General features: G+C 36.8%; 1 protein-coding gene across 3 annotated transcripts in view; it reads left to right on the forward strand.

The window, feature by feature from the left end:
- The window catches only part of SPAG16 (sperm associated antigen 16), a 332,745-nt gene that overhangs the window by 14,993 nt on the left and 304,701 nt on the right, over positions 1-13,051 (forward strand). For all 3 annotated transcript variants that reach the window (XM_015867953.2, XM_015867952.2, XM_032445972.1), the window contains exons 6-9: positions 1,198-1,305; positions 2,034-2,151; positions 3,460-3,529; positions 8,365-8,492. In XM_015867953.2, coding sequence (XP_015723439.1) covers positions 1,198-1,305; positions 2,034-2,151; positions 3,460-3,529; positions 8,365-8,492 — 424 coding nt within the window. The remainder of the gene's footprint in view (positions 1-1,197; positions 1,306-2,033; positions 2,152-3,459; positions 3,530-8,364; positions 8,493-13,051) is intronic.

Raw genomic sequence — 13,051 nt, forward strand, 5'->3', positions numbered from 1 at the left:
TCAATTTGTTTGCCATTCTCATGAGCTTCAGCAGAGTCATTAGTCTGTACTTTATATCCCTATGTCAATGCTCTAAGTTATTCTGTTTCATAACTTTAGTGTGTGTGCGTACACAAAGTTATGTATGTGCCTGTAGCTTTATGGAGTCTTTTCCTAGTGGTTCCTGCAGGGGAATTGTTGCCTGTTTGCATTTCTCTGACAGCTTTGACTGCTGTACAGTGTTGTTAAATTCACTGTGCTTTTCTTCAGCTCTTTTTGTCTGTTGCTGCTACAAACAGTGATTCACATATAAATATGATAGTTTGTATTGGTAGTAAATAAAGCAAATGTGCATATGTAGTGGGTATGTATTACTTGTGCTATTAAATGCAATGCATTTTATATGTAGTACTTAACAGGTCCTGTTCCTGGACCTGTAATTTTTGCATGCACTGTTGTCATAGTGGTTTTCCTAATAATTCCACTCCTGCACTGAGGATGAAGTGAGCTTTATTTTTGCAAAGAGCAAATATCTGATTTCAGTGCAAAGTAATTTCAATTTCCTTTGTAATGAAATAATGCATGTACTAATCTTTCCTACCTAATAGACATAAGTAAGAGTGAGGAGAATCTGTGTGTTGTAAATATGCAGAAGGGTATTTTAAGTTTACAGAGGAAAGTGTCTGTTTTCCCTGGCTGTACTTATAACATGCTTAAAGAAAAGCAGGTTATTGGTATGTTTGTAATTAATTCTGCAATTGATCTTTTCCTTGCTGCTGTGATGTACAGAGGATAATGCCTGGGAATAGGCTGCATGATATTGGGTAGAGCCTAGAACTTTTCTAGTGTAGTTTTCTTCCAGAAATGCTCTGAACACATGTGTTTGTAGGGCAATGGGTCGCTTTTCCATCTGTCTGTGTCTTTCTATTATGTCCTGCTAACTCTGAGGTTTGTAATGCCAGAATCCTTATGGATTCCACCTAAAGGAACAGAGGAAAGGTAAGGAGGTGAAGAGTCTCCATGGTTTTGTACTCCACTAAGCTACAGAAAGACCTCAAAGTATGCCCTGTGGTAAAAAAAAGACAAACACCACATACTAGCAAGTCTCACACTTGGATACAGTACTTATGTGCATGTCTGTATAGGTATCCTGTGTGAATTCAACACATAGTAGGAGGAAGCTAATATATTGCTCATGAATTTTCTGTTTACATGTAGCAAAGCAAAAGAGGCTTTCCTGAAAATGCAGAAAGAACGTGACTTCCATAGAATGCATCACAAGCAAGCGGTCCAGGAGAAAAACAGACTTCTATGTGACATTAAAAGGTAAAAAACAAAAGGATTTTTATTAATGTAAAAATAACATCTTCAGTTGTTACCTGGTGTATGGGAACTGTTAGATCATGGCCTGAACCAGTGATTGAGCATCTGGGCTTGCCCCAGGAGCACAGGTGCGAGCATTCACTTGTGCAACCAAAAGTGTGGACCCAGAGACTGTGTCATTCAGAAAACATAACAGAATTTAGTTTACCTTTGTGTCTCTTTCCCTCAACAAGTAGAACTTTTGTGATGTCCATATGAAGATCGTTTTTTGCACATTTGTTAGTTTTAAAACCAAATAGTGGAGTGCTTTATATCCACAGCTCCAAACATTTCCTAGAATTCTGGCCTGTCACTATTGTTACCAATGCATGCAGCAGAAGCGATGAGTTCTATGTATTTAACTTTCAAATTTATATGTATTAATGCAGGAGAGCTCTGTTCTCTGAGTCCGTATGTCAGAGTTTTGCTAAATGCAGTCTTTTTGAAGCTGTTAGTGTCATGTGTTGTACTGATCAGTTTCTCTTGAGAGATTATATATCTGATTTTAATGTGGTCTGAGGAACTGAAGTGGCTAAGTATTCTAAATATAATGTTCACTGCAGTTATCAAATCGTCACCGTGTTACACATTTTGCCTAGATTGGGATCTTAGTCAGTTTGGGGAAGTTATATAGACAGAAATCTCTGATTTAACTCATTTTTGAGGAAGCATTTGTCTCTTCTTGTTCATAGGCTGAAGGCTCATTATGCTTCGTACGAACCAGTGCTGAAGCAGCTGACTGAGAAATACCAGACTGCGCTGAGGCAGAAAATGTTAACTAGTTTGGAGAGAGACAGAGCAGTTGGGCAGGTAAAATGATGGCAACCACTACTTGCAAAGCTGTACAAAATGCTTTTGGTGAATAATTTGATAAATAAACAGAACATTTATGGTAGAGCAACTCACTTGTGTGATGGCTTGAAGCAGGATACTATAGTGAGTTTCATTTTGTTTGGTCATATGTTAATATTGAAAATATGTGGATCTTAGTACTCTAGGTAGTAGCTCTCAGTTGTTGCTGATGCTTGAAGAGCAGCACTAAGTAATATGCAGCTTCTGCACGTTCATTCTTTGTCGACAGAGTGAGGAAAGGTGTGTTATTACTACAGATTCATATGTTTCCATCTATGCTTTTATAAATCTCTTAACTTTATTCCTATTCATTTATTTTTCTCCTAGTTGTAACCAGGAATTATCTAAATGTATTTTTTCCTGACTAGTAGGTACCAGAGATCTTGTGACAGGAATAATGGAGTACTATTTTGCTTCTGTAATCTTATTTGATGTATAGGTTGGTATACATGACATTCCATTCCATTAGCAGAACAAGCTATAAGCACAGATAGGATGGGCAGAGAACAGAAAATTGTCATTGCTATGTTTAGCTAATAGGTTGTTTGCTTAGAAGGAAAAAGAAACTGAAAATGCATTGCATTTCAGCAGCAGCATTGGCTATGTGTGAGTGACATGAAAGGAATTCAGCATGCTGATGCTCTCTTCTAATAGTCCTCATCTCTCATTTCCTTCTTTCCTCTGCCTCCTGTTTTGCTCATGTCACCTGAGGTCTTACTTTAAAAATGTTCAATAAATAAAATGAGATGTGTTAAGGTAAAGGAAAGCTTATTGTCCAAATGTAGTTATTCTGACTCAGGAAAACAAAACATAAAATGGTTCCAGTGCTGTGGAATGTCAGGGTTGTAAACAGCGATCCAGTGGTGAACTGCGAGAATTCCAGAGTGATGGGGTTTTTATAACAACACCATTGTGGCATTTCTTATGGTAAAGCTGTATGTCATATCATACCATGAAATTAAAGATCAGTGATAGCAGTGGTTAAAAGCTGATAGTGTGGTTTGGTCCCAAATGTTATATGTGGCTACTTTGTTTTAATAAAATAATAAGCTGTCCACTATTTCTCGAACTACTTTTGTCTTTTATCACACTGTTGCATTGGGTGTTCCCAGAATCTAGAATTAGATTTAATGTTTTAATTTACAGTTAATAATCAGAAGTTTAAAAACAATTGCACGTAGCTAAAGAAGATATCAGTGATGCATGTTGTGAATGCAACAGAATCAAAGTGCATGTAACCTCTTGTTCTCTCCTCTTTTACATTAGGTTACAGGTCTGCAAGCTATATTATGTTCTTTAGAGTCCGGATGTGCACTTCAGATTCCTGTGAAAAAAGGTAAAATATTTCTAACAACAAACTCAGACTTTATGGGCTTCTTCATGTTGTGGTGCATTACAAAATCTGGTGTAACAGTAAATTAGAAGTACTAACACTTTCAGCAGTTTTATCAGCTGTCTTGGTGACAGAGCAGCAATTTTATTATGTGAATATATTTTCTGGCTGAGGACTTTGGCTGCTCATGACAACGTGAAAATGAGTAACTGAGGAAGGACTTAATACTGGGAATCTATATTGTTTGATTTTGTTATTTTATCTACTAATACTCTTTTTCATGAGTGGGTTTTTTTTTAGTTCACTGTGAGAAGGTGTATACGGTGCTATGGGGACACTATGAAATTTGTAGCATATCTAATGTATATCTTTAGCTATATAACATGGCTTCAAGCAACTTCCCTGTTGCTTTGAATAAACATGTAATTATTAAGGTTTCCTAACTCTATCACAAGAAATATTTTGTCATCTTATTGTTCTCTGGTTTGCTCGGTAAGTGAAGCCTGTGCTACCACATATTTGTGAGCGCCTCTTCTGCTAATAATTTTGTACCTGTTTCCAATTTCAGTTGAATTTGTTGTAGAGAGAGAAGTCTAAAAGAAACCAGGCTTAAAAAAGACTCGTGAAAGTAGATGAGATGATGAAGGGGAGCAGTAAGCTCTGCTCTATTTGACAACAGAGCACTCACAGGATAAGGATGTTTTGCACCCAGCTTCTATCATGAACAGTACTTTAGATTTGATATTTAGGGAACTCCAAACTTATCAGTTATGTAGGTATTACATACCATGCAGCTTTCTTGCAACTAGGGCTTAAAGAAGTTCCTCGAAGGGCACCCAATTATCTTTTCTGTTTAGTTAAAGAACATACCCTTTTTTATTTCTATATGGACCTGGAAGGGTTCTGTAGATTACTGTTATAAACTGAGTTGTTATTTTGATTCTGTGTAGAAGCAAATAGCTACTCAAACAAACAAACAGTTCTGCAAATATGGATTTCATGTGTTAAAGCTGTAGAATACTGTTATTTTCCTGTTTTTTGTTTCTGATGCCTTTTTTTTGTATGAATTAATGTTACGTTCCTCAGCAAGGCACGTTTTGAGCTCTCAAAATCTCTGTCTGTGGCTGCGTGTGTTGGATGTGCTCTCCCCTAATCTTTAAATCTTGTTACAACTGAAGTTACAAACCTGTGTTCCCACTGGAGTGAGCTGAGCTCATTTTCATTCCACTTCAGACAGTGCGGTAGAGAACGGGCTTTTTGTTTTGTTAGTTCAGGTGAAGGGCATATAACAGTCAGCTTCTCATTGTACTCCATTTTGCAAATATATAGTGTGGATTCTTCCCCATGTTAGTGTTTTACATTACAGATGCCCTATCTGTCTCTTCCTACTACGCATGCTTTCGTTTGTTATGTGACTGATTCCAAAAGCTGCTCTCTGGCTGCTCACAGTTCTTGTTTATTCTTCAGAAACCCTGAGAGCACTTAATAATACCAAAAAGTGACAGGCAGGGGAGCACTTCATAAATGAAGGAATAGAAAAATAAAGCATTTAGTCTCTGGCACAAATTATTGAGCTCATCAGCCACCCACATGCTTATAAAAACTTTAATTTTCCTCATAGCCTGTGTATTGCAAATTAAGCAGTATTTCAGTTTGTTTCTTGCCAGTACTTTGCCCTCTAATATTACATAATTCTTACTGCACTCTGTAGGTCACACTCATATCTCAGTGGGTGATGTTCTCTGATTCAAATACTTTCTGTTGCCTCTTGATTTCTTATTCACATGCTGGTGTAATTGAAACCTTGAGCAGCAGCAGTGTATGGATACTGGTGAGGTGTTTGCTGCATTTCTCTCTAAATTTAAGTTCTTAGTTCAGAAAGAACCAGTGCTGTTGGACTGGCAAGTCTCTGCTGTAAAGAGGTGTATGGCTGCATTTTTTTTTCCAGTTCCCATCTCTCCAGGACACTGATACTTTGTACACTGGTACATTTCAGTTAGAAGTCAATGAGCACTCAGATTGCTCAGTTTGCCAAGGCAAGGTGCTTTTTCTGGCCAGCCGTCTGCTTTCATTGCAGCATGGAGCTCTGAGGTGAGAGGATGGCTGTTCACCTGGCAGCAGGAGGTTGCCTATCACTGCTGCTCCTTTTCTCCCACACAGTAGCTTGACGGTGCAACACCTGGAACAATGACTGGCTGGAGGGCATTTTGAAAGTGGCCGGTATCTAGGTTGGGAGCTGCTCAAGTAGTATAAGTTTTGAGTAGTAGCAGTGAGGTCCAGCACAACCAATCCATTATGGGTTGTTTGTTTTCAGAGTGAACCATACAGAGTATAATTAAGAACAAAGGGAAGCTTCTCAGAGTTTGCATTATAAATGTGTATTTGCCAGCTAGGTAGAAAAGAAAGTAACAGAATTTAATGTTAAGTTTAGGACAGCTGTTCTATATATTTTACTTAGGCATTTGATATAGCTGCCTTTAGCCTGATGCTTTTCAAATAATTGAATGAGCTAGCATCTGTGACACAGGGCATGTAATTTAATTTATTTACTATGTGGTTTTTTATTTGGTTGGTTGTGTTTTTTCGTTTGTTTTTGTCCTGCTCTCAGTCAGGCTGCTATTTAGCTTTGCAAACAGTGCTTGTACCCATATCTTCAAGAGGTGGTTGTCTTCAGCTGTTATTTAAATGCTTACCAGTGTAAGGCTTTGTTTTCTGTTTGCTCATCATGTTTAGAGTTAACAGGAAGAACAGTTGACAGTTATAGAGAAACTAATCTGTGTTTAGGATTAGGACTTGGCCACTTGGTAGGATCTTCCTTTGTGCACTCAGAAGTCAGTTCTGAAAGATAAACTGTTGAAAGTTGATTTTATATTTAGAGTTGAGATTATCTTTAAAAAGGATTGGATGTTTTTTGCAAGAAGACTTGCATTAAAACTGTTCAGAAAAATGGTGCTGTCATCATTCATAGAAAAATCCAATTATCAAAGAGAATTCCCAGATTTTTTTATTTTATTATTATTAAGATATTGATATGTATTAACAGAGCATTCGCATCCTTGCTTGTGGATCAAGGCATAATGTTAAGTGGTTCTTTAAGAAAAAAACCCTCATTTGCCTGAAAGAACTAAGCTATTTTGGTAATGGTTTACTTATAAAGCTGGCTGTGTGCTGTTCTACCAACTGGCTCTCTGAATGTCTTGTAGAGCTGTTATTTGCTCAGTATGTTTCTTGAATTTTCTGAAAACGGGAACTGCTTATTTATTACCCAATTATATTCAAAAGTTGAACGCAGTGAGCTTCTTTAGTCATGGTTGAACTAACTCATTGCTAAGCCTGATAACTGTTCTTTTCCTTTCTTCGATCTGCTGTAATTGCTCTTAGAAGGTCATGTAAGAAGAAATTTAAAAGGCACTGGCTAAAGTAGCTCAACTTAGTAGTCCCAGTTCTAGCTGCACTGCAATTGGAATGCAACATCTGTAAACACAAGCTGTTCACATCTTAATGCAATCCTAGCAGTTCTTTGCAATTTGGCTTTTTGTTGTTAAACGGCTTCAGATTTCTAAGCCCTTCAACTATCATAACTCTGTGTTTATTTGCAAGTATGTGCATTTTGGAGACCCCATGGATCACAATTGCTGAATGAGGAGGAAGCGTTTGCTTAGAAAACTGTTTTACACTATACAGTTTCCCAGAAGACGTTATTTAGGGTGTTTCTGATGGTAGTTTTAACTTCCTAAGCAGTGAGAATACAGGTGTTTTGTTAGACCAGCGCACTTGTTTGTATTAGTCAGTTTTACTTTGTTTTGATATATGGCGAAGTTTTGTACTTTTAAAATCCATAGTTTTTGTCTCAAGAAAATCACAAAATGGCCTGGCTTGAAAAGGACCTCCAAGGTCATCTAGTTTCGACCCCCCTGCCATGGGCAGGGTTACCAACCAATAATAACAGTAGAGAGTATTTTCTCATTTCTTTTCTCTTCTATAAAAAGTGTATATTTTGTGGACAAGGTTTTACTAAAATTTTCGGATTTGTAGTGTTCACTTTGATTGGTTCAACTTTATTTTAGCTGTGTAATCAGTTTCTGGAGCAATGTAACTGCCCAAGTCCTCTTGGAATTGCGTATTTTCCTGTTGTTGTGTGTACATAGTGCAGACTGTTGTAACTACATGCAGATACAGGGATAGAAATGAACTGTGCTCAAGCGCATGGAAGCGGCCACTGCTGAGGGTGCTGAAGAGCACTGTCCTTCTTGCTGGATACATATATGCAAGAAGGATACAGATATGCTGTGTGTATGTATATGTACATACACATGTGTACATATGAGCCGTATCTTTCCTCATATTCCCTTCCACCTATTCTGACAACTTACAGCTATTTTAACTGCTTAGGATTTCTGTGCTGTTGTCAATGTGTAAATAATTGCTTGTCTGGAAGGTATATTGCGAGAAAGGGCAAAGAAGTAAAAAGGAATGTAAGCTGTAAATCAGAGTAATGCGTTTGTAGTAGATATTAGGTAGGATGCAATGAGACGATGAATTGCATCCATTTTATTGTGGCTCTGTCCCATACAGAAAGATTCAAAATCATTGCAATGTTTTGAGGGCAAAATCAGATACCTATTACTTAAACAGGTCCCTCCAAAGCAATTAGTGGATTGTTAGTTATATGCCTTCTTGGAATACTAAAAAAGTATGTTGCAATAACCTTGGATATCTTTCTATTTAAAGTGGTGCTTTTCTGCTGAAACTTTTTATGTCTAGTTAATATCAAGAGGCATTTTTCAGGAAAGTGGAAAATGTATCCTGATGGCATTTATCTTGGTTTTGTTGTATAGCTGGCCGTGAATGTGAAAGGAAGAAGGGCTTGCAAGGTTCCACCCAGAAAGCTCTTCAGGAGGCAAGACAACAAAAAATGCTTGATGCTGGTCCGGCCAAAGATTCAGAGAAGAAGAGATATCCAAAGGTATGCACCTTTCTTCTTAGTTGCCCGGTATCTAATCTAGCCTGTGCTTGAAATGATGAGTAAGCTGTGGTCAGAGATGTCATCCAACATGGCTAAAAGCGGTCTGTTCTGTAATGACAGATGTTTTGTGAAAGTAAGTAGGTCAGTAGGTAGCAAATTCTGATTTTTCAATGTGAGTTTTTATTGGGAGTAGCTTTTCTGGGAATGATAGATCCTCTTATGAGCCAAAGCCAACAAGGCACTTTTCAAAAGCCTGATGTAATCACCCCACAAAGAGCACTGCCTATTATTGCTTATTGTTCTGTGTCTTCTGTAATTTGGGGGAAATCTCAATGTAATCCATAGGGCTTCTCAAACATTTCAACTTGTTTCAACCGATTTTCAAAAGGTATTCAATCTAGAATATTAAAAGGAAAAAAAAAATAAGGTGAATTAGTAATTGTCAGTGGATTTTCTTAACTTGAGTGCACCCAGATGTGCTGCTGTTTCATTTTGCAGGTTGTACAAAAATGAATTCCCAACAGAACTGTTCTACTTGTTGAAATATTTGTTTTCTTGGTTTATTTTACTTGCTTTATTTTATTTATTTTTTGGAGTTGCATTTGTGGGGGCTCTATAACAGTAAAGATCAAGGTGAACATTCTAAAATGTAGGATTTTTTAGGCTCTTAGTAATGTTGCTCTGGCTTATTTTTCTCATTTGGGAATCACTGTTAGGGTTCAAATATTTCTGTAGTAAGCATCAGTGTTTCTGTTTAGATTGTTGTAGTGACAATCAGCTTCAGTCTTTCATGTCTCCGTAAGGATATGGCTGTATCTTTTTGTACATTTTATGTTTTGTTTTTTTTTTTTGTTTTTTTTTCCTGGAGCTTTTATTTTGTTTGATACCAGCAGTGTAATTTTGCTTCTGAAAAATATTTCAGTTGATTGCTGTTTTCATCCCTTTTCAGTGTCATAAATTCCAGATTCTTTATACGTAGTCTTGCTTTAAAAACACTCCCTTCTCATGGAAGTAATGCTGTCTCTACTGTTTGCCCACCTATTACTTGCTGGGTATTACTGAGTATTACCTGCCAGTCCCTTTCTACCTCCTGTGTTCTTCATCCAGTGCTTAGAGGTGTTCATTTCAGACTCTCTTAGATAGCTCTTCCTTTCATTTTGACTCGTGAACAGGTGAATATTTCTTGGCTTACAAAATCCCATTTTTGTTCCTGCTCTTACTGAAGTCATCCCTACCTTTATAGTAACTTTTAGTGGAGTTAAGTTTCACCCCAAGAATATAAAAACTCTATGCAGGTAGTCTGCCTGTCTGGCTTTCTCTGGTTCTTGAAATTCATGAGCTCTGTTAGTTGACTGGTTCTGGCAAGCATCTGTGCTTCTGCAGATCCTATGTTCCCAAATGACTCCTAACAGAAGCCCAGATGTCTTTATTTAATCAACGTATTAAAAAACTGGAGCAAGTCCAGAAATAAGACATCAGAAAATAGGGACATGTTTGAATGTGCTAGATTTCTGTCTTGACTGTTTGATGTTAGATTTTAGGTATGAGGTTAACAATGGGTTGTTTCTGAGAATTAAATCATATGTGGTTGGTTTTTTTGTTTCCATTTCACATCAACACCAGAGGAAATGATGAGTCCGTAGGGGGCAGGAGGGTAAGTTTGCTTAAAACAAACGTACTCTCACAGCTTTGTCCTGTACTGTTCATTTATTGAATTACAGTTCTAAGCTCAATAACTTTATAAATAGTGCACCCGCGCTAAACGTTTTGGCTCTCAAAGTGTTTGTTCCCATGGAAAGGATTAGGTGTAAATGAGGACCCTGCCCTCCTCAGATCAATTTATGTGACATTTAGAATAGAATAAATATATGCCACCTCATCTCCTTTGGCCCATATCAAAAGATCCGGTCAATTTGACTCTCTCTTAAGTGACTTAGCTTCTTTCATATAATGTTCCACTTCAATGAGGCTGTATCTTTATTATAGAATATACTATAAATAATAGCTTTGTTCTCATTTGTAGTGATGACAATAACTCTCTGAATGTATTTTGGGGGGTGGAATTGCATACACATATTTAAATTAAATCTGCACTTGCTTTACACAAATGAGGTAAGGAGTATAGTAAAAAGCAAATACATTGTCATGAAGCTATATCCTTGAGCCAAAATTATAAATGTTTGCTGTACACCTATGGAGATTAAAATAATTTAAAGTCTTTCTGTGTCTTGTAGCTAAATAATGATCTAAGAAATGCCTCTGCTTACTTTTAAGTAGATGCAGATATGACTCATAGCTGAGGTAGTACATTGACTCGAAGGACAGACATATATTGCCTTACTGTAATACGCTGTATTAGCTGACATGTAATTTAAAACCTCATGTCCCTTTGAGATGAAATTTATCCTTGAAGCAGTGAAAAAACAACTGGAAGGTTTTTTTGAGAGATTGTATTCTCTTGATTTTGAAGTCTTATTTTATGAGACTCAGATCATCCAGCAGCAGGCAGTTAAGCTGAACTGATTACTTATCTAGTCCTTAAAAAGCCAGTATTGATAGCATCAATATTATTAGATTGTTAATTTGCTCAAAGTACTGCTTTAAACATTTAAATAAATTAAAATGCACTCACAGATCATTAAAATTAAGGAAGCTTTAATAATTTGATTTCCGCTATTCTCTAGAAATATATTTTCTCCAGTTTTATATTGTTCTTTCTAATTTTTGTCAGGTTCCCCACAGACTATATTCTCTGTTTGATTTCTATTAGTTATTAGCAGGGCAATTTTAGCTTCTCTATATCAATTCTATTCAATTTCCACATAGAATGTATTACAGCAGTTTCATTTTCTGGAATTTTATTTAGTATAAAACTTTATCAAAAGGTGCCCAGGATGTTTCCAGAGACTGAGATGTTATTTGTGTCTGTGGAAAGGATTTGGAAATTGTAGTAAATGGCATATTAAAGAAATTACGGAAGTGAAACCCAATGAACATGAGTAACTGCTAGCTTTCATAATTCATGAGGCTTGGAGTCCAAATATCGCATGCTTACCTGTATGAAACCCAATTTTCTCCTCAGTTGTGTTCAAGATAGCATATGAAATTTAGAAGTTCCACTGTTGGTGTACTGTGAAACAGAAGACAAGCTAAAATGATTTCTTGATCAGATTATTGAGCTTGAATATATATGTAAATATGTAAGGCATATTGGGGCAGAATTAGAGAAATAGGAAGGGTAATAAATGGAATAGGCAATCATTCTGGGTTTGCAGTGCAATTAGCACAAAGGTACTGATTTGATTTTCAGTAGAGAGAAGAAAAATGACAGATAAGTCAGGTGTTCTTATTTCTACGGTCCTTCATTGGTATGGTAGATTTCCAGTCAGATCTCTAAGAAAATTCGTGGCAGAGAGAATTACAACAGGCTTCATTCAAGAGTATGAGAAAGAAAATGCATGGCTGCAGAACAGGTGAGGAAAAAAGAAAGAAGAAATTATAGACTGGTAATTGGAGTTGAAATTCCTAAAGAATTCAGGATTGAAAAAGTGGAAATGTCCGCAGGTATGGAAAAAACAAGAGACCTTGTGGTTAGAGGAGAAACAGTAAACATTGTTACTTTATGTGTTACTGTTACTTGTAGGTGCTCCTATGTTTTCAATGAAGCTTTGGTTACTGTGTCTCAGGTTGTTCCTACAAGAACCCATGGAAATTTGACCTGATGGAAACTTTCTTAATGTAGGCAGGACAGATTGAAATAACACGCAACTATATTGAACAGGGATTTGCAGGGATATGTTTTCATTAATGATGTGGGAAATGAAATAAAATACACGGACTAAATCTGCAAAGCAGTTTATTCTGTTTAGGCTCGAGTGGAACAAAAAGTGTAGCTGAAAACAGGAGTACAATTTAAAACTTGACCTATTGGAGAATTTATGGGGGGGGGGAGGGGGGGCAATGTAAGAAAAGGATCAGAACTTCACAAAAATAATCAACTGTACAAACGTGGATCAAGATGAAAATAAGCAGTTGATTAAATACTGCTTCTTTAGAATAGAATCTAGCATTCGTTGTATAAAACAAAATTAGCATGGATCAACAGCGACATATTGCAAAGTAGCTGAGTCCTGTACTGCAGTGTAAACCAGAAATGTTGTATGGAGGATGTGAAATAACCCCCTTGCTTTGTTCACTTGGCATGGAGCATTAGTGCAGTGTCGTGTTCAGTTGCCTCACAGTTCTCTCTTGTGGGAGAAATGTTGCATCTGCAATAGATTAGCAAGAATGACGAGAAGTCTATGGAACTCAGTTGAGAAAGAAAAGGTGAAAGAAGTGAAGCTGCGTAGTTTACAGAGGAAAAAAAGACTGTACGTATTTAAAATGTACATGGATTCTGAAAAAAAAAAAAAAAAGAAAAGAAAAGAAAAGAAATAACGTGATAGAACAAGAAGTAATAAGGTTGAACTCCCATAAGAAATAAGAGAGCTTCTGATTACATATTAAAATTTGTAATAGCAAGTATAGTGCAGCTCTGGATCACATTGCCTCCTGTTAGT

This window comes from Coturnix japonica, chromosome 7 (assembly GCF_001577835.2).
Source record: "Coturnix japonica isolate 7356 chromosome 7, Coturnix japonica 2.1, whole genome shotgun sequence".
NCBI classification, from domain to species: Eukaryota; Metazoa; Chordata; class Aves; order Galliformes; family Phasianidae; genus Coturnix; species Coturnix japonica.